This window comes from Conger conger, chromosome 13 (assembly GCF_963514075.1).
Source record: "Conger conger chromosome 13, fConCon1.1, whole genome shotgun sequence".
In the NCBI taxonomy this organism is placed as follows: Eukaryota; Metazoa; Chordata; class Actinopteri; order Anguilliformes; family Congridae; genus Conger; species Conger conger.
Genome location: NC_083772.1, coordinates 28,115,441 through 28,135,736, shown reverse-complemented (window position 1 = coordinate 28,135,736; position 20,296 = coordinate 28,115,441). Strand labels below are relative to the sequence as shown.

General features: G+C 39.6%; 2 protein-coding genes across 2 annotated transcripts; both read left to right on the top strand.

Moving 5' to 3' along the window:
* Window positions 1-110: 110 nt before the first annotated feature.
* LOC133107506 (extracellular calcium-sensing receptor-like) lies at window positions 111-8,204 on the top strand. The gene is made up of 8 exons (XM_061216493.1): window positions 111-199; window positions 304-589; window positions 1,253-1,825; window positions 2,210-2,332; window positions 3,965-4,088; window positions 5,510-6,405; window positions 7,405-7,677; window positions 8,103-8,204. Exons 1-8 carry the CDS (start codon window positions 111-113, stop codon window positions 8,202-8,204), a joined length of 2,466 nt encoding a protein of 821 aa, XP_061072477.1.
* A 3,754-nt stretch (window positions 8,205-11,958) lies between these two features.
* On the top strand, window positions 11,959-19,487 carry LOC133107505 (extracellular calcium-sensing receptor-like). The gene is made up of 6 exons (XM_061216492.1): window positions 11,959-12,047; window positions 12,154-12,436; window positions 13,219-13,791; window positions 14,181-14,303; window positions 16,189-16,312; window positions 18,574-19,487. The coding sequence occupies exons 1-6, from the start codon at window positions 11,959-11,961 to the stop codon at window positions 19,485-19,487; spliced, it is 2,106 nt and encodes a 701-aa protein (XP_061072476.1).
* Window positions 19,488-20,296: the final 809 nt, after the last annotated feature.

The window sequence follows — 20,296 nt, the reverse complement described above, 5'->3', positions numbered from 1 at the left end:
AAAGCTTACTATGCATGATATTATTCCTCAAGATAGAAGCAGAGGGTGATTTTGCCTGCAAGCTGTTGGGCAATTTTGGACTCCCAAGTATATTCAAACAGGGTGATATAATGCTTGGAGCAATTCTTCCTGTGTTCAGCAAAGAAGAAAGTCACAATATCTCATTTCAAAAAGAACCACGTGGAGGGAACTGTAGCAGGTAAGAGCCTGATTCAGATGTAAACTAAAAAGGAATAGCAGCCTTTCTGTTAATGCTTTTGCTTAATCATTTGCTCATGTTAAAGTCCTGTACATTTTCGACAGATTTGACATGAGAGCCTATCGTTGGGCACAGGTGGTAATGTTTACAATCAAAGAAATCAATAAGGACCAGAACTTGCTCCCAAACATCACCTTGGGATATGCAATTTTTGACTCATGTGGCTCCCCAACAAACATCTTACGAGCTGCTCTCACTCTGGTGAGTGGACAAGAGGAGACAAAATCAGCAGCTGAATGCCGTCCTCCCATATCTGCAGTTATTGCAGCATCAGGATCATCTCGATCTGTCATAGCTGCAGGAACACTTGGACCATTCGGTGTACCAATGGTAAAGTCTTGCTGTACTGTAAGAGCCAGATTTAATTTTACTTTAACTTATCCTTAAGTTTAAATAACAAATTTGAGCAAGTCTGGTTAAATTTTAGCATTTACATTTTCAATTGTTATGAAGTGCACTGACCACAGAACCTATATAAGAAAAAAGGTCTTCATTGCATTCACTTCTAATTAAGTTAAAAATTCTCTGTCACTACGTTTTCAAATTCAGGTCCTACAATTAAATGCATTTGCTGTAAAACCAGGTACTTTGAAAAAAATATTTTTAACCATGGATGATTTAGACTGCTGGTTTGCATTTGCAAGCTTTTTCGACCGGAATATTGGCACCTAAGCACTGGCAGTTTGACTGAATCTTCTACCCACATGTGTGTTACGGAAAATGTGTATTAAAAAAACTTTTAAAGTGTATTGTAAACTAGAATTGAAGTGAAATGAAGTGAAAATGTAATGCAATTTTAAAGTCCAAATTCAACTTCAAACCATTACATTCAATGTCAAAAGTGAAATAGTTATTCAAGAAATGGAATTCAAATTAAAATATTAAATACAGAATTAAATAAATAGAAAAATGTTTTAAAATGTATGCTGCCACTCAATTCTGCCCATATATTACTTATAAGTATAACTGATGCTTATACATATATTCCATTAGGTCAGTTACTTCTCAACATGTGCTTGTCTAAGCAACAAAATTAAGTATCCTACATTTTTCCGCACAATTCCAAGTGACTACCATCAAGCCAAAGCTTTAGCCTTTCTTGTGAAACGCTTTGGATGGTCATGGATCGGGGCTATTCAAGCAGACAATGATTATGGACGAAATGGGGTCCTGTCATTCACAGAGGAAGTAAAAAAGTTTGGAGTTTGCATCGCATTCATCAAAACAGTTTCAAGAAACTATCCAAGAAGTAAAACACTGGAAGTAGTTGAGGCAATTAAACAGTCAACAGTGAGAGTGATTCTTGCATTTGTTCCAGAAGGTGACCTGTATCCTCTGATGCAAGAAGTGGTAATGCAAAACATTTCAGGTATCCAGTGGATAGCAAGTGAAGCATGGATAACTGCAGCAAAAGCATCTACCATTGCGAATTTTCACTCTTATGGGGGTGCAATTGGATTCGCAACCCGCAAAATGGCAATGCCTAAACTAAAAGACTTCCTTGTGAACATAAATCCCTTAGCTGTTCAAGGGGATTCTTTCGTGAGGGATTTCTGGGAAACCATTGTGGGTTGTGACTCCTCTCCATCTACTCATGAAGTGCGCAAAAGCAAACCATGCACAGGAGATGAAAAATTGGATCCAGCACATGCTTTCTTGAATGTAACACAACTACGGGTGTCATATAATGTATACAACGCAGTGTATGCCATTGCACATGCTCTTCATAATTTGATATTTTGTATGAATGAGAGTGAAAACAATCAGACGAGACTGTGCATGAACACTTCACAAATTGAGCCCAAACAGGTAAGTCTACACACATTTTTTAAAATTGTGCCATCTAAATCTCACCATTTATATATTTACTTTCCATCCATCCATTGAAGTAGAGTAAATACAGAGGCTGGTTAATTAATGGATATTTGTGTACATTTTCACATTGTCCAGGTCAGTGATCACCTAAAGAGAGTCAATTTTGTAAACAGCTATGGGGAGGCTGTATTCTTTGATGAAAATGGAGACCCTCCTGCTTCATATGAAATCATCAACTGGCAGCTGAGAGATAGGGAAGTACAGCATGTGACAGTGGGACATTTCAGGACATCAGCACATGGATACGAACTTGTCATCAAAGAGGAAAACATCATCTGGAGTACAGGGAAAGTGGTACTGATACCTATTGTACATTTTAAAATTTAACACATACATCATTTTGATGATAGTTTTATAGTAGCTGTGAAAGTATTTATTTTACTACCATGAAAACTACCATGAAAATTAATATGAATGAGTTTCATCACAAAATGTGATAAATACCAAATCGGAAAAAATTTAGATAACAGTGTCAAAACATTTATGGAGCTATCATGCTCCAAATATATAACATGACAACAACATCCTATAGTCACAGTCAGTGGCATCTCTTGAGCTAAAAATTGTGTGTTCTGTTCTCTTTCATTTTCTTTGATTAACAGCTGTGCCAATTATCTGACTAAATCAATCGGAAACGAGCAGCTTCTTCACATCATGTTTAATGATTAATATCATTGAGAAAAAAAATCTGTTTTAATCACTAAGCAGTGGCGGAGACTTCCACTGATTTTCCTTGAGTATCAATACAACAATTAATTCACAAAATACTCAGTACCATCAGATATAGCCGGTTCTCTGTAATTAGGCGGTTTAGTAGCCTATGCCATTTGTTTTTATTTGCATTACAAAATTGAGCTCACAAGACACCACTGGTCATAGGTACATGAATACAGCCTTTTATTATTAATCGTGATAAACTGCACTTCTGTTGTATTGCATATTGGAATATATTTACCAAAAATCTAGATCTAAGAAATTAACTAGTGACAGTTTGGAGGGTCTGTCCCAAGAAAGCGAGGAGGTCAGTACAGTACCCTGAACAAGAAAAGCTGAATAAATTGTGGTATTTGGGGGAAGCAATATGCCAGCTATTCCCTGTCCAATGTACACACACCAATTATGCCATGTGACTTACTAAACAAATACCAAGTGAAGTATTCAGTATTCAAAGAAAATCACCCCAGGAAGGTGAAATTATTCTAAGCAACCCTAATCAAGGTTCTTTGTGCAATGGATTTATTATCCAGAGATTTAAATAATACCTATCTACCCCCTATTACATTTCCCTTATAATAGGATAAAGGTGCTTGAAAAGTCAGTTGTCATTAATTTTATTGCTTATATGGATTTGTTGCATTTTTCCCCAAATATGCACCAAAATAGATTTTAACTGTGATATTATTTGAAATAGTTCAATAATATATTGTACATTCATGAAATGTAGTATTTTAGCCCCATTTTAGCCTCATCAATTAATTAAATTAACGCTGTTAGTGGGAGGTAATTCCCAGGTATCCAAGCATCCTACCACTTTTCAGATGATTCACTTTTCACTTTTCGGATAATTGCCACCTTCATGTTCACAGTCAGCACATTAAGATTCATAATCTCATTTGGAAGTTTGACCTGGCCTAGATGGAAAATAACTTGGAGACATCACTCCTATTTGTATGCACAGTATGACATTGTACTGAAAGAGGAAAAACTGATGTGTTGACTGATGTGGTAAACCATCACTTTAAAAATACAAATAGGCTCTTATAATGGTGGTATTTATGATGATTATTGAATTTACTACACTACTGTAAGCTTGTATTTCCCTTATACCAGATTCCTAAAGCGGTATGCTCAGAAATGTGCCTCTCAGGCTCCAGAAAAGCACAAATTAAAGGAAAGCCCACCTGCTGCTTCGACTGCATTCCATGTGCAGATGGAACAATAGCCAACACAACAGGTACAGTAAGAATTCTTGATAATCATTTGGATTAAACCATGGTGTGGGTAAATACTCAATGTTGGTTGGCTGGAAGATGTGCATTAAAACCGTTTAGGTTTCGGTTTAGCACAGGTAATTCTGGTAAAGTTCACCGTTCAAAATTCATACATGGTCTGAATAACTGCAGTGCAGCTGGGCTACAATAAAATGTTGTCATTGTCATGAAGGTAATACAATACATGGATAGGGAAAGATATAAGCCTAGCTATCTTATCATTGAGTCAGCCAAGCAGTTTGGTATTTATACTGTATGTTAATCAAATATATTATATTAATGATTCATTTATTAATATAATGAGTGATACATAATTAAACAAGTTAACATTATTCTGCAGGTACAGTCTTTCCCTGAGAGACTAGCTAGCTAAAAGGCACATGGCATCTTATAGGCTGCAAATAGCCTATAGAAGGCAGCTGCCACCACCTCCTTGGCTTCAAGCAGTTAATGCCAGCTAGGTTTATATTTTGAGGGAGAATTGCCACAAAATTTGAATAACCTCTCTATATATTTGAATCTTGGCAAATAACCATGCTATAAGCGGAATTATCGACTCCTGGTTGTGCATAAAAGGTTTTACAAAAACCACCAACATGATTATTCCTTACTTGGTTACTTATTATTGCTTAGTTTATCATGTTAAAATAAATTATTGCCAATAGGTAAAATAGTGTCATCCATGGAAACAAGCCTATATGTTCCGAAATAGCTTCAAGGAAAAATTTTATCTGACCAAAATATGCACCATATACCCCATACATTTTGGCAAGTGGAGTACATTGACCTTATTTACATGCATTGCCTTGCATTGACTTGTATTATTAGTGCTCTATTAGGAGCATATAGAGTGGCTTCAGAAAGTATTCAGACCCCCTCACTTTCTGGTCATCAATCTATACTCAATAACCCATAATGACAAAGTGAAAACATGTTTATAAAAAGTTTATTAAAGTTTATTAAAAATCCAAAACTAATTTATAATATAAGTATTCAGACCCTTAATTCAGTCCTCTGTAGAAGCCTCTTTGGCAGCAATTACAGCTTGGAATCTTCTTGGGTGAGTCTTTACAAGCTTTGCACACCTGAATTTGTGCAGTTCATCCAAATCATGCTGGCAGAACCTCTCAAGTTCCATCAGATTAGATGGGACATTTCTGTGAACTGCCATCTTCAGGTCTCTCCACAGATCTGCTATGGGGTTTAAGTCAGTGCTTTGGCTGGGCCACTCAAGGACAGTTACAGACTTTAAGCTACTTTACATCTTGGCAGTATGCTTTTATTTTATATAACAAAATTAGAATGTATTTGAAAAAGGTTTGTGATTTTTGTTTCCCAAATGGTGTATAAACATTCATCATAATTTTGCCTGTTGTTTCTGTAGGTGCAACTGACTGCATCCCATGTCCACTGGAGTACTGGTCAAACAAAGCAAAAGACCAGTGTATACCTAAAGATGTAGAGTTTCTGTCTTATCATGATGGCATGGGAATAGCACTTACAGTTGTATCTCTGTCTGGGGTATGCTTGGCATTTACAACTATAGTGGTCTTCTTTAACTTTAAAAATACACCCATCGTAAAGGCTAACAACTCTGAGCTGAGTTTCCTGTTGCTGTTCTCTCTACTGCTGTGCTTCCTGTGCCCACTCACCTTCATCGGGGAACCCACAGTCTGGTCTTGTATGCTGCGTCACACAGTCTTCGGCATCACGTTTGCACTCTGCATCTCCTGTGTACTGGGAAAAACAATTGTGGTGGTCACTGCCTTCAGAGCGACACTTCCCAACAATAACATGGCCAGGAAGTTCGGCCCAATGCAGCAGCGGATCATAGTTTGCTCATGCACCACTGTGCAAATCTTCATCTGTCTGTTCTGGCTCACTCTCAATCCCCCTTTCCCAGACAGAACATTTAAGCAGAGTGACAAAACAATTGTCCTAGAATGCAACACAGGATCAGAAACTGCATTCTACGCAGTCCTTGGATACATAGGTATTCTCTCAGCAGTTTGCTTATTGTTGGCGTTTTTAGCGAGGAAATTGCCAGACAATTTCAATGAGGCAAAGTTTATTAGTTTCAGCATGCTCATTTTCTGTGCTGTATGGCTAACATTCATACCAGCATATGTCAGTTCACCGGGAAAATACACTGTTGCAGTTGAGATATTTGCTATTCTTTCCTCAGCATTTGGCTTACTGTTTTGCATATTTGCTCCAAAATGCTATATAATTTTAATAAAACCAAAAAGGAATACAAGGAATAATGTCATGGGGAAATTAGTGACGAAACGATTATGAATGTCCATTTAGTTTTATGCTGAACTGTTATAATTTATGCAATATTCCCAGAAATAATTAAAACATTGAATTTGCCTTGACCAAGACAGTGTGCAGTAATTTCAGTCTTTCTCTCGGTAAATGGAGCCACATACTACCAGCAGTCACACTAGAAAACAAAGAAGGTAGGAGAACGTTGAATGGCACAAACAATCAAACGATGCTAATTCATTGCAATCATTTGATGAAGTTGATAAAGACTGTAGGTGGGGAAGAATAATTGTGGGCATTGTACTCATAGATAATCGGTTTAGCCTATAATCCATTGAGATAACACATCCAACATTTATTTAATTTTTTCACTGAAACTAAGACATGAATAGACCAAATTATGGTGATATGTAAATAAAACTAAGACACTCAAGAATGTGCTCCCTCAATCAAACACAAGCATACAGTGCATCTGCCAGAGAAGTTTCGTCATCATACTATAGCCTTAGGGCTGTAGTCAAGACCACATTACTCGAGTCCAAGACCAGGAAGAGTTGAGATTGAGTCAGGTCTACATTGCGGTCGCAACCAATTCCAAATAAGGTTGAAACCGAGTCAAGAACTAGTTTACATGAGGTTGAAATAGAAACATTTACTCATTTAATATGCACTATATTCCAACAAACTGCAAGAAATGTCATGATGGGAAAAGGAGGATTTAATGTGACAATTTTAAGGTTTGTTCTTTCTGCTATTCATGTATTGTTGTGACCTTCGGCAACTGAAGGTCACAAGTTAAATTGTTTTGCAGAGTTGAGGCAAAAAAATAGCCTAAGTGAGCGTAATTACTTACTGCTTACGGGTTGCACAGGCACCCGCACCAGTGTGTGAAACCTGCCCTGAACCCGGCTGCCTGGGTGGCGGGTCTGCCCTGTGTCCAGACTTCCGACTGTTTACAGGTGTTCCAGCCATGGTCATGAAGCAGCCTGGGAACTCTTGCGCATCCGTCAGGGGGGACGCAGTGTGTCAGACTACGCCATTGATTTCCAGACACTGGTGACATCTTGTGGCTGGGAGAGTAAGGCACTGTATGACACATTCCTCAATGGCCTGGCGGAATGGATAAAAGATGAGCTGCTGACCCGGGAGCTGCCTGAAGAATTAGAGGGGCTTATCGCCCTGGCCATCCGGGTGGACTCCCGCCTGAGTGACCATTGGCGCTTTCAAGCCTCCGGTCCTCACTGTTCGTCCGGCGATGCCTCTACTGCAGCCAAGCCGGGCACGGTAAAAGCGAACGCCCACTAGTTAGCAGAGGAGCACTAGTGGGCGTGATTTCCTCCAGACACTTAACCTGTCTCCCCGCTACCGTCACCTGGGAGGGACAGATGAGGAGAGTCTCTGCCCTTGTCGACTCCGGAGCCAGGCAAGCTTCCTGGCCGCCAGATGGGGAATCCCACTCACCAGGACTCCACCACCCCTGGTAGCCAACTTACTCATAGGACAGAAGCATGCCAGTATCACCCACACAAGCATTCCCCTGAAGCTTTCAATCTCCAGAAACCATCAAGAGGAGCTAGTGCTTCACATCGTAGATTCCCAACATTCCCCCATCGGATGCGTGGCTCATTAAACATAGCCCTGAGATGGACTGGATGAAGCATGAGATTTAGGGTTGGAGCCCATTCTGTGCCACTCATTGCCTTCGCCAGGCCCACTCTTCTGTCTCGAGAAATGTTCCTGAGAAAATACCGAACCTGGAGAAGGTTCCTTCCGAGTACCTGGACCTCAAGGAGGTCTTCTGTAAATCCTGAGCTACTTCCCTGCCTCCTCATTGCCCCCACGACTGTGCCATCTACCTCCTTCCGGGAACCACCCCACCCAGGGGGCGTCTGTTTTCCATTTCCTGTCCCAAGACCCTTACCATGGAGAAATACCTCAATGCGTCCCTGGCTGCTGGCATCATCCGTCCCTCGTCGTCCCCTGCTGGTGCTGACGTTTTCTTCATGGACAAGAAGGACAGATCTCTACGGCCCTGTATTGACTACTGCGCCTTGAACGACATCACGGTAAAAAATTGCTACCCTCTCCCCCTCATGGCCTCAGCATTTGAACAGCTTCAGGAGGCCACAATTTTCACTAAATTGAACTTACGCAATGCCTACCATCTTGGACGCATTCGTGAGGGGGATGAGTGGTAACTGCGTTGAACACCCCTACTGGCCACTGGGAATACCTGGTGATGCCATTTGGACTTACCGTTTGGACTGCTCCAGCTGTTTTTCAGAACTTGGTTAATGACATTCTAGGGGACATGATTAACAGGTTTGTCTTTGTCTACCTGGATGACATACTGATACACTCCAAGACTAAGGAGGAATACATCATCCACATCTGCAGGGTCCTCCAGTGCCTGCTAGAGAACCGCCTATTTGTTGGAGAAATGTGAATTTCACTGCTCCACTACCTCATTCTTGGGGTACATTACATCCGCAGGCAACATTCACAAGGACACATTCGCATGGACAGTGAAGTTGGCTCTCGAAGAGTAGAGGCTTTAGCTAGGGAGCTCAAGTCCCTTTCCTGGTATGGACCAACCACAAAAACCTAGAATATTTACAGACCGCCAAAAGACTCAACTCCCGTCAAGCTGGGCATTGTTCTTTGCCAGATTCAATTTCACTCTCGCATACTGCCAGGTCCCAAGAACATCAAACCAGATGCCCTGTCCCGAAGGTACAAACCCTCCAGCAGGGAGGATATACCTGACACGATTCTACCCGTTCATCAGTGGTGTTCAGCTTGAAATCGAGAACATCGTACGCAACGCCCTGAATGGTGAGGCTGGTCCCAGCAACTGTCCAGTTAACCGACTATACGTTCCTCCTGTGGCCAGATCACAGGTTTTACAATGGGGACATTCGTCTGTCCTCTCCTGCCATCCCAGGACCACACATATGACCACCTCCAGAGAAGGTTCTGGTCGGGCATGAAGCATGATGTTGTGGACTTTGTCGCTGCCTGCTTGGTCTGTGCTCGAGGTAAACTTTCCTATTCACCCCCAGCAGGTTTATTACAACCACTCCTCACCGTCCCGGGCCACACATAGCACTAGACTTTGTCACTGGTCTACCCCCTCCAACACCTTTACTACCATCCTCACCATTGTTGATGGATTTTCCAAAGGTGTTCATTTCGTTCCCCTCACTAAACTCCCCTCAGCCAAGGAATCAGCCAGTCTACTCACTCAACACGTCATTCAATTACACAGTATTCCCTCTGATATAGTCACCAATAGATATCCCCAGTTCACTGCTCGCTTCTGGAAAGCATTTTGCACATTAAGGGTCCACGTCCAGTTTATCTTCAGGTTTTCACCCCCAGACCAACAGCCAGGTCAAGCAGGCCAACCAGGTAATTGAAACTGTCCTCAGATGCCTGTGTGAGAGGAACTCCTCATCATGGAGCCACCTGTTGCCTTGGGCCAAATGCGCCATTAACTCTCACACCTCCTCTTCCTCCAAGTTGTCTCCATTTGAATGCTGCCTAGGTTACCAACCTCCGCTGTTCCCGAGTCAAGAGGAGGAGGTGGGAGTCCCGTCGGCTGAAGCCTTCAGCCAGCGCTGCATCAAGACTTGGAAAGTTACTAGACTCAACCTACAGCGTGCAATGAAGGTGACAGCTCCAAGGTCCAAGGTAGGTCCAAGGCACCCCCTTACCGGGTTGGATAAAGGGTTTTTCTCACCACCAGAGACATCCCTCTCCACGTTGAGACACAAAAGCTAGCCCCCAAGTTCATTGGCCCCTTCCCTATAGTCAAGATCCTCAGCCCCACAGCTGTATGCCTCAAACTTCCCTCCACCATGCACCGCATTCACCCCACATTTCATGTGTCAAAGATTAAGGCAGCCTTCCTATGCTATCGCTGACTACTTGCTTAGTTTCAGCGAAGTGTTCGCACCTGTTTCTTACTATCACTACGTCTCCAACTCAAATGTCCACTCCCTAATCCGGAGCCATCTGTATTACGTATTGGTCTATGTGTACCCAGTCCGCGTTTTTGTTTCCCCCTTTTTTTGTTTCATTACCCTATTATGTTCTTCACCTGTTGTTTATTTGTTTAGCCCTCCTCACTCCCATGCCCTGCCTAGTATGTCACTTCCCCTCATGTATTTAAACCCCAGTCTCTGCTTGATACTTTATCAGAACGTTGATCAATACTCAGTTGCTGATTATTTGTATGTCTGTTTATTTGAGATTCTGTAACGACACCTTTCTGCCTTGATTTCCAGTTTGCCTTATCCTTTCTGTTTTGTCTGCACATCTGATCATTTGGTTTTTGACATTTTTTCTTCTTGTATTGACTGATTTTGCCTAGCCCTCTTGTACCTCTGCCTGTTGACCTTTTGGATTTTTGACCCCTGCCTTGTTTTTTTTTGGTTTATTCTTCTGCGTCTCGATGTTGGCATTGTCTGTTACTGGAAATCCTGGCTTTGACTTGGACTGATTAAAAACAACGTTTTCTGCATACTCCCTCATCTGCGTTTGGGTCCTCTGAACAGTTTGTCACAACTGTCTTACATTGCTGCCTACCTTTAGCTCCCTATTACTGTACATGCAAATTATTGGCCTTGATGCATGTGAGAAAATGTATATCTATTGACAATTGGTCTATTAACAACTATATTAACTGACAATTGACACTCTTCTTTTTATTACCACATATTCATGCTGACATAAAAATAAAAAACTTAAGTCTGGTATTGATAATGCTTGCACTGCAAAAGGTAACGATTCAACATTATTCATCAATCAGTGTGTTATAGCAGTGAGCTCATAAGCTGCCCATATCCCATGCCGATCGAGATCACTTCCCAAATTTTGTGAGTATTTTTCAATATTATGCCTGGCTACTGAGAATATGGTAGTGGCATCTAAACTCGGTCTACTGTCAATTCACGTGAAATGATATTGAATCAGAAAACATTATTCCCATGACAACCGTTCGATCATGAACATTACCACAGCTGCCACTGAAAACCCAGAGAGTTGTGACAAACCAAACTTAGGAAAACAAACCACTACAAACTATTAACTTATTGGAAAGTTGATGGGAAACTCACTTTAACAATTTCTTTTTTAGAAATGACAAATAATACAAATTATGTATCAATTTACATATTTCTAATAGCTTATGTATTGTTTTATTTAGATATTGCTGGTATTGAGCAAGCTTTTTAATACATGCTCTTCAGTAATCTGTTGTTTACTTTGTTGCATTATGCAACACAGTACTGCTATCATCCTCAGGGAAAATAAACTTTAAGGTTGTTTTGCAGAAGCTACACCTTCACCTAAAATTACACACAAGCATCCTGAGGACTGAACTGCAATATATACATGAGACAATCCCTCAGTTCTCCAATAAAGTCAAGGGACACAATGGCAAGGCTACATGAAAGCTTATTATGCATGATATTATTCCTCCAGATAAGAGCAGAGGGTGATTTTGCCTGCAAGCTGTTGGGCAATTTTGGACTCCCAAGTATATTCAAACAGGGTGATATCATGCTTGGAGCAATTTTCCCTTTGTTCAGGAATGAAGAAAGTCATAGTATTGCATTTCAAAAAGAACCACATGGAGGGAAATGCAGCGGGTAAGCCTGATTAAGTCAGATTTAAACTAAAAAGGAATAGCAGCTTTTCTGTTCATGTTATTGCTTAATCATTTGCTCATGTTAAAGTCCTGTACATTTTCAACAGATTTGACTTGCGAGCCTATCGTTGGGCACAGGTGATAATGTTTACAATCAAAGAAATCAATGAGGACCAGAACTTGCTCCCAAACATTAGCTTGGGATATGCAATTTTTGACTCATGTGGCTCCCCAACAAACCTCTTACGAGCTGCTCTTGCTCTGGTAAGCGGACAAGAGGAGACAAAATCAGCAGCGGAATGCCGTCCTCCCATATCTGCAGTTATTGCAGCTGCAGGATCATCTCGATCTGTCATAGCTGCAGGAACACTTGGACCATTCGGTGTACCAGTGGTAAAGTCTTGCTGCTGCATGTGTTGTATGTACTGTAAGAGCCAGATTTAATTTTACTGTAACTTATCCTTAAGTTTAAATAACAGAAATTTTTGTATTTACAATTTCATATGCAATTGTTATGAAGTGCACTGACCACAGAACCTAAATAAGAAAAAAGGTGCAATAATTTGGTCTTCATTGCATTCAATTTTCACTTCTAATTAAGTTAAAAATTCTGTCACTACGCTTTCAAATTCAGGTCCTACAATAAAATTAATTTGCTGTAAAACACATCCAGGCACTTAGAAAAAACTTTTTAACCATGGATGATTTAGACTGCTGGTTTGCATTTGCAAGCTTTTTCTACCGGAATATTGGCACCTAACCACTGGCAGTTTGACTGAATCTTTTCTCAATTTCTTTATCTATCTACCCACATGTGTGTTACGCAAAATGTGTATTAAAAAACTTTTAAAGTCTATTGTAAACTTTAATTTTCAATTTCCAATGAAGTGAAAATGTAATGCAATTTTAAAGTCCAAATTCAACTTCAAACCATTACATTCAATGTCAAAAGTGAAATAGTTATTCAAGAAATGGAATTCAAATTAAAATATTAAATACAAAATTAAATAAATAGAAAATGTAAATACAAAAATTCTGTTTAAAAATGTATGCTGCCACTAAATTCTGCCCATACATTACTTATTATATTGCTTTTAATAAAATTTAAAATAAGACTTTTAAAACTTAAATGTTTATAAGTATAACTGATGCTTATACATATATTCCATTAGGTCAGTTACTTCTCAACATGTGCTTGTCTAAGCAACAAAATTAAGTATCCTACATTTTTCCGCACAATTCCAAGTGACTACCATCAAGCCAAAGCTTTAGCCTTTCTGGTGAAACGCTTTGGATGGTCATGGATCGGGGCTATTCAAGCAGACAATGATTATGGACGAAATGGGGTCCTGTCATTCACAGAGGAAGTAAAAAAGTTTGGAGTTTGCATTGCATTCATCAAAACAGTTTCAAGACACTATCCAAGAAGTAAAACACTGGAAGTGGTTGAGACAATTAAACAGTCAACAGTGAGAGTGATTCTTGCATTCCTTCCAGAAGGTGACCTGTATCCTCTGATGCAAGAAGTGGTAATGCAAAACATTTCAGGTATCCAGTGGATAGCAAGTGAAGCATGGATAACTGCAGCAAAAGCATCTACCATTGCAAATTTCCACTCTTATGGGGGTGCAATTGGATTCGCAACCCGCAAAATGGCAATGCCTAAACTGAGAGACTTCCTTGTGAACATAAATCCCTTAGCTGTTCAAAGGGATTCTTTTGTGAGGGATTTCTGGGAAACCATTGTGGGTTGTGACTCCTCTCCATCTACTCATGAAGTGCGCAAAAGCAAACCATGCACAGGAGATGAAAAATTGGATCCAGCTCATGCTTTCTTGAATGTAACACAACTACGGGTGTCATATAATGTATACAACGCAGTGTATGCCATTGCACATGCTCTTCATAATTTGATATTTTGTATGAATGAGAGTGAAAACAATCAGAGGAGACTGTGCATCATGAACACTTCACAAATTGAACCCAAACAGGTAAGCCCATACAAATTTTTCTAAATCGCACAAACTCTAAATCTCACCATTTATTTATTTACATTCCATCCATCCACTGAAGTAGAGTAACTACAGAGGCTGGTTAATTAATGGATATTTGTGTTCATTTTAACATTCAACAGGTCAGTGATCGCCTAAAGAGTGTGAATTTTGTAAACAGCTATGGGGAGGCTGTGTTCTTTGATGAAAATGGAGACCCTCCTGCTTCATATGACATCATCAACTGGCAACTGAGAAATGGGGAGGTAAAGCATGTGACAGTGGGACATTTCAGGACATCAGCCCATGGATATGAGCTTGTTATTGAAGAGGAAAACATCATCTGGAGTACAGGAAAAGTGGTACTGATACTATATATTTTATAATGTAGCACATACGTAATCTTCATGATAGATTCATAGTAACTGTGAAAGGTAGCTTTGAAGTTAAGTTCTTTAAATTGTACGGCCATGAAAACTACCATGAAAAATTATATGAAGAGTTTCATCACAAAACGTGATAAACACCAAATCGGAAGAAAATCTAGATAACTCCATCAATGTTTTGACACTGGCTCCAAATATACAACATAACAATGATATCCTAGTCAGTGGCATCTCCTGAGCTCAAAATTGGTGGGGCACAAAACCTTCCTTTAAACTAATAATTGACCTCAACCTGTTTTCTTACAAATTAACAAGCAGCTTTGAAATTAACAAGCAGCTTTTTCACATCGTATTAAATGATTAATACCATTGACAAAAATCAGTTTTAATCACAAAGTAGTGGAGGAGACTTCCACTGATTTTCCTTGAGGATCAATACAAGGATTAATTCACAAAATACTTAGTACCATCAGATATAGGCAGCTCTCTGTAATTAGGCAGTCTAGTAGCCTATGCCATTTATTTTTTATTTTCATTACCACATTGTGCACATTTAGTCAACATTATTACAACATTATTTTCTCCACATTTGACAGGAGTTGAAAAGATCTGCAATGTGTCGATTGTGAACAAAGATGACGTGCAAATGTTGTTATTGCTGAACAATAATGGAGTAGATAACAGAGGTGCAACTACTACGTAGTTCGGCAAGGCTACGTAGTAATTAAGACAGATTCTTAACAGATACGAAGAAGCTCTGTGTTACTTCCTTATTGATTAGATCTTGTTAGTCAAGATAAATTAATGAAACGTCAGTTGAGATCAATGATTCATTTAAAGGAGGATAGGGTGGTGTGGTCACCACTCCCAAGAAAGCGAGGAGGTCAGTAGAGTACCCTGAACAGGAAAAGCTGAATAAATTGTGGTATTTCGGTAAGGCAATATGCCAGCTATTCCCTGTCCAATGTACACATACTAGGAAGGATAACGGCCAGTTATGCCAGGTGACCTACTAACCGAATACCAAGTGAAGTATTCAGTATTTAAAGAAAATCACCCCAGGAAGGTGAAAGTATTCAAAGCAACCTTAATCAAGGTTCTTTGTGCAATGGATTTTTTATCCAGAAATTTAAATAATACCTATCTACCCCTATTATATTTCCCTTATAATAGGATGTGCATGAATAAAGGAAATTGTTCAATAATGTATTGTACATTTATGAAATGTAGCATTTAGCCCCATTTTAGCCTACATATCAACAAATCAAAACAAAATTTTGGTTGTAACTGGGAGGCGATTCCCAGTTATGCAATTCCAAGCTTCCTACCACTTTTTAGGTGTATAATTGTCATCACTTCTAGTTAACCTTTATGTTCCCAGTCAGCACATTAAGATTCATAATCTCATTTGCAAGTGTGACCTGGCTGACAAGGAAAAAAACTTGGAGACAGTCATTTGAAACCACATTACATTACATAGTAATACAACACATGGCATCACAAAAAATAAAAAATAAAAATGAGTGAGAGAGAACACTATGAGACACTGATAGAATATCTGCTGATGTAGACAGCAAATTCACTAACATCACTCCTCTTTGTATGCATGACATTGTACTGAAAGAGAAAAAAACTGATGTGTTGACTTTTGGTAAACTATCACTTAAAAAAATACAAAGAGGCTCTCACAATTGTGGCATTTAGGATCATAAATGAATTTACTACAATACTGTATCTAAATGAAATTGTATTTCCCTTATAACAGATTCCTAAAGCGGTATGCTCAGCAATTTGCCCTTCAGGCTCAAGAAAAGCACAAATTAAAGGCAAGCCCATCTGCTGCTTCGATTGCATTCCATGTGCAGATGGAACAATAGCCAACACTACAGGTACAGTAACAGTCCTTGATAATCATTTGAATTATACCATGGTGTGGGTAAATACTGAAATACTCACAGGTAATTCTGGTAAAGTTTATTCACCATTCAAAATTCATACACTGTCTGAATAGCTGCAGTGTAGCTGTGCTACAATAAAATGTTGTCATTGTCATGAAGGTAATGCAATACATGGCTAGGCAAAGATATAGGCCTAGCTATATCGCTGAGTCAGCTAAGCAGTTTGGTATTTATACTGTATATTAATCATATTAATTATGTATTAATGAATGTATTGAGTAATACTTAATTAATCACATTTAAATATTGCGGTAACAGCAGTTGCTTTCAAAAAGTTCAACAAAACAAGTGAATCTGATTGAACTGAGTTAACATTATTCTGCATACCATCTTGTAGGCTGCAAATAGCCTATAGAAGGCAGCTGCCACCACCTCCTTGGCTTCAAGTAGTTAATGCCAGCTAAGTTTATATTTTGAGGGAGAATTACCCCAAAATTTGAATAACCCCTCTATTTTAATCTTGGCAAATAACCGTGCTATAAGCAGAATGGTCCACTCCTTGTTGCGCATTAAAGGTTTTAGAAGAACCACTATGTGATTATTCCAGAGTATTATTGCTTAGTTTATCATGTTATTAAAATAAATTATTACCAGTAGGTAAAATAGTGTGTTTTTATCCATGGAAACAAACCTATATTTTCCTAAATAGCTTCAAGGGAAAATGTTACCTGACCAAAATATGCATTATACCCCATACATTTTGGGAAGTGGAGTCCTACAAGGATCTCTGTTGTATTATCTGCTTGACCTTATTTCCATGCTTTGCCTTGCATTGACTTGTATTATTAGTGCTCTATTAGTAGCATATAGAATAACTTTGGAAAGTATTTGGACCCCTTCACTTTTTGCAGACTTTATTGTGTTGCAGATTTTATTTTAAATGGATAAAATTCCCATTTTTGTACATGAATCTATACTTAATAACACATAATGACAAAGTGAAAACATGTTTTTAGAAATTGAAATCTCTCATTTGCATAAGTATTCAGACCCTTAATTCAGTCCTCTCTATAAGCCCCTTTGGCAGCAATTACAGCTTGGAATCTTCTTGGGTGAGTCTTTACAAGCTTAGCACACCTAGATTTGGGCAGTTCATCCAATTCTTCTTGACAGAAGCTCTCAAGTTCCGTCAAATTAGATAGGAAGCGTCTGTGAGCTGCCATCTTCAGGTCTCTCCACCAATGTTCTATGGGGTTTAAGTCAGGGCTTTGGCTGGGCCACTCAAGGACAGTCACTCTACATCTTGACTGTATGCTTTGGGGCATTGTTGTGCTGAAAGGTCAACTGTCACCCCAGTCTGAGGTCGCTTTCACTCTGGAGCAGGGAAAGGACCTCTCTGTATTTGGCTGCATTCATCCTTTCCTCAATTCTAACCAGTCTCCCTGTCCTTTCCGCTGATAAGCACCTCCATAGCATGATGCTGCCACCACCATGCTTCACCGTAGGGATGGTATTAGCCAGGTAATGAGAAGTGCCTGGTGTTCACCAGACATAGGGCTTAGAGTTCTGGCCAAAGAGTTCAACTGTTGTCTCATCAGACAAGTATCTTTTTCCTCATGCTCTCAGAGCCCTTTAAATGATGTATGGCAAACTCCAAGCGAGCTCTCTTTTACTCTGTCTGGCCGATTAATGGAGTATTTCTGAAATGGTCGTCCACCATAATGGCTGATTGATGGACTGTTGCTGAGATGGTCATCCTTCCGGCATGTTCTCCCATCTGTGCAGAGGACTTCTGAAACTTAGTTAGAGTGACCATTGGGTTCTTGGCCACCTTCCTGACCAAGGCCCTTCTTGCCCGGTTACTCAGTTTGCCAGATGGCCAACTCTCAGAAATGGTCCTGGTGGTTCCAAACTTGCCACAGCAAAGGGTGTGAATACTAATTTAAATGAGAGATTTCAGTTTTAGATTTTTAATAAATGTGCAAACGTTTTGTAATTATGGGTTATTGAGTCTAGATTGATGGGCAGAAATGGCAATTTTATCCATTGAACACAAAGTGTGCAAAAAGTGAAGTGGTCTGAATATTTTCTGATGCCACTGGAAAAGTGGTAGCTTAGCAAAAAATTAAGGCATGATTATTTTTATGCATTAGTTTATATTAAAAAAATAGAATGTATTAAAAAAAGTTTGTGATTTTAGTTTCCTGAAAGATGTAAAGGTTTCAGCATAATTTTGCCTGTTGTTTGTTTAGGTGCAACTGACTGCATCCCATGTCCACTGGAGTACTGGTCAAACAAAGCAAAGGACCAGTGTATACCTAAAGACATAGAGTTTCTGTCTTACCATGATGGCATGGGAATAGCACTTACAGTGGTATCTCTGTCTGGGGTATGCTTGGCATTTGCAACTATAGTGGTCTTCTTTAACTTTAAAAACACACCCATCGTGAAGGCTAACAACTCTGAGCTGAGTTTCCTGTTGCTGTTCTCTCTACTGCTGTGCTTTCTGTGCCCACTCACCTTCATCGGGGAACCCACAGTCTGGTCTTGTATGCTGCGTCACACAGTCTTCGGCATCACGTTTGCACTCTGCATCTCCTGTGTACTGGGAAAAACAATTGTGGTGGTCACTGCCTTCAGAGCGACACTTCCCAACAATAACATGGCCAGGAAGTTCGGCCCAATGCAGCAGCGGATCATAGTATGCTCATGCACCACTGTGCAAATCTTCATCTGTCTGCTCTGGCTCACGCTCAATCCCCCTTTCCCAGACAGAACATTTAAGCAGAGTGACAAAACAATCATCCTAGAATGCAACACAGGATCAGAAATGGCATTTTATGCAGTTCTTGGATACATAGGTATTCTCTCAGCAGTTTGCTTATTTTTGGCGTTTTTAGCCAGGAAATTGCCAGACAATTTCAATGAGGCAAAGTTTATTAGTTTCAGCATGCTCATTTTCTGTGCTGTATGGCTAACATTCATACCAGCATATGTCAGTTCACCAGGAAAATACACTGTTGCAGTTGAGATATTTGCTATTCTGTCCTCAGCATTTGGCCTACTGTTTTGCATATTTGCTCCCAAATGCTATATAATTTTAATGAAACCAGAAAAGAATACAAAAAATAATGTTATGGGGAAATTCATTAAAAAACGCAAATGAATGTCCCTTTTGTTTTCTGCTGAAATGTTTGAATGTTTGTGATTAAATACTTTTCCTTTGCCTAAAGCATTACTGAGTGTCTGTCCATTAACTTAAATATTTCTCCCACTGAGCTTCCGTTAATGTAGCCACATAATATCAGCAGTCACACTAGGTGCAAAACATGGTAAAATTGAACAGAAAAAGCACCACATACGTGAGGGGTAAAGTGACAGTGTTGCAGACAATAGGATGTCAATGAATTTGCAAGAGGAAGTTACTTCTTTCCACTAACCTGCCAGTGAGCAGGATTACTTGGATTATCTTCTCTGTCAATGCTATTCAGGGAAATACTAATGTGGTTTCACTTATACAATGCACAATCATATGTTCTCTCCTGCCTCAGGATCTAAGCCCCCCAGGAATGTGTTACTTGAACCAGACACACACACACTTACACATGTATTGACATGCACGTGCACAATCACACAATTTTCTACCATCTATACCAAAGTTCCTTCCTCATAATACCAACAAAAGTATTTAAGAGGCCCATGCACTACATTCCCACAGAATTTACAGAAATGTTTTTACATGTGAAAAGGAGAAACAATGTGAAATAATCAGGATTTGTTTAGCATTTTATTGTAGGCTACAATTGTTAAAGTTAGAATTGGGATTGGGAAATCTGATATGCACATAAGGGCAACTTCTCCGTGGAGCTGTGTATCAAGGTGCACCCAAAGTCATAAAAAATAAAAAAATGTATTAACTCAACAAGCGAATGCTGGAATGCTAGACTGGGCACTCAATGAGCATCTCTATGGTCG

Bases quoted from the DNA above. Each gene is read 5' to 3' on its own strand.
- LOC133107506 (XM_061216493.1), top strand. From the start codon at position 111: ATGCTTGGAGCAATTCTTCCTGTGTTCAGCAAAGAAGAAAGTCACAAT. The intron at 200-303 runs GTAAGAGCCTGA...CATTTTCGACAG, and splicing joins CGTGGAGGGAACTGTAGCAG to ATTTGACATGAGAGCCTATC. The intron at 6,406-7,404 runs GTGACGAAACGA...CGCATCCGTCAG, and splicing joins ATAATGTCATGGGGAAATTA to GGGGGACGCAGTGTGTCAGA.
- LOC133107505 (XM_061216492.1), top strand. From the start codon at position 11,959: ATGCTTGGAGCAATTTTCCCTTTGTTCAGGAATGAAGAAAGTCATAGT. The intron at 12,048-12,153 runs GTAAGCCTGATT...CATTTTCAACAG, and splicing joins CATGGAGGGAAATGCAGCGG to ATTTGACTTGCGAGCCTATC. The intron at 12,437-13,218 runs GTGGTAAAGTCT...ATATTCCATTAG, and splicing joins TTGGACCATTCGGTGTACCA to GTCAGTTACTTCTCAACATG.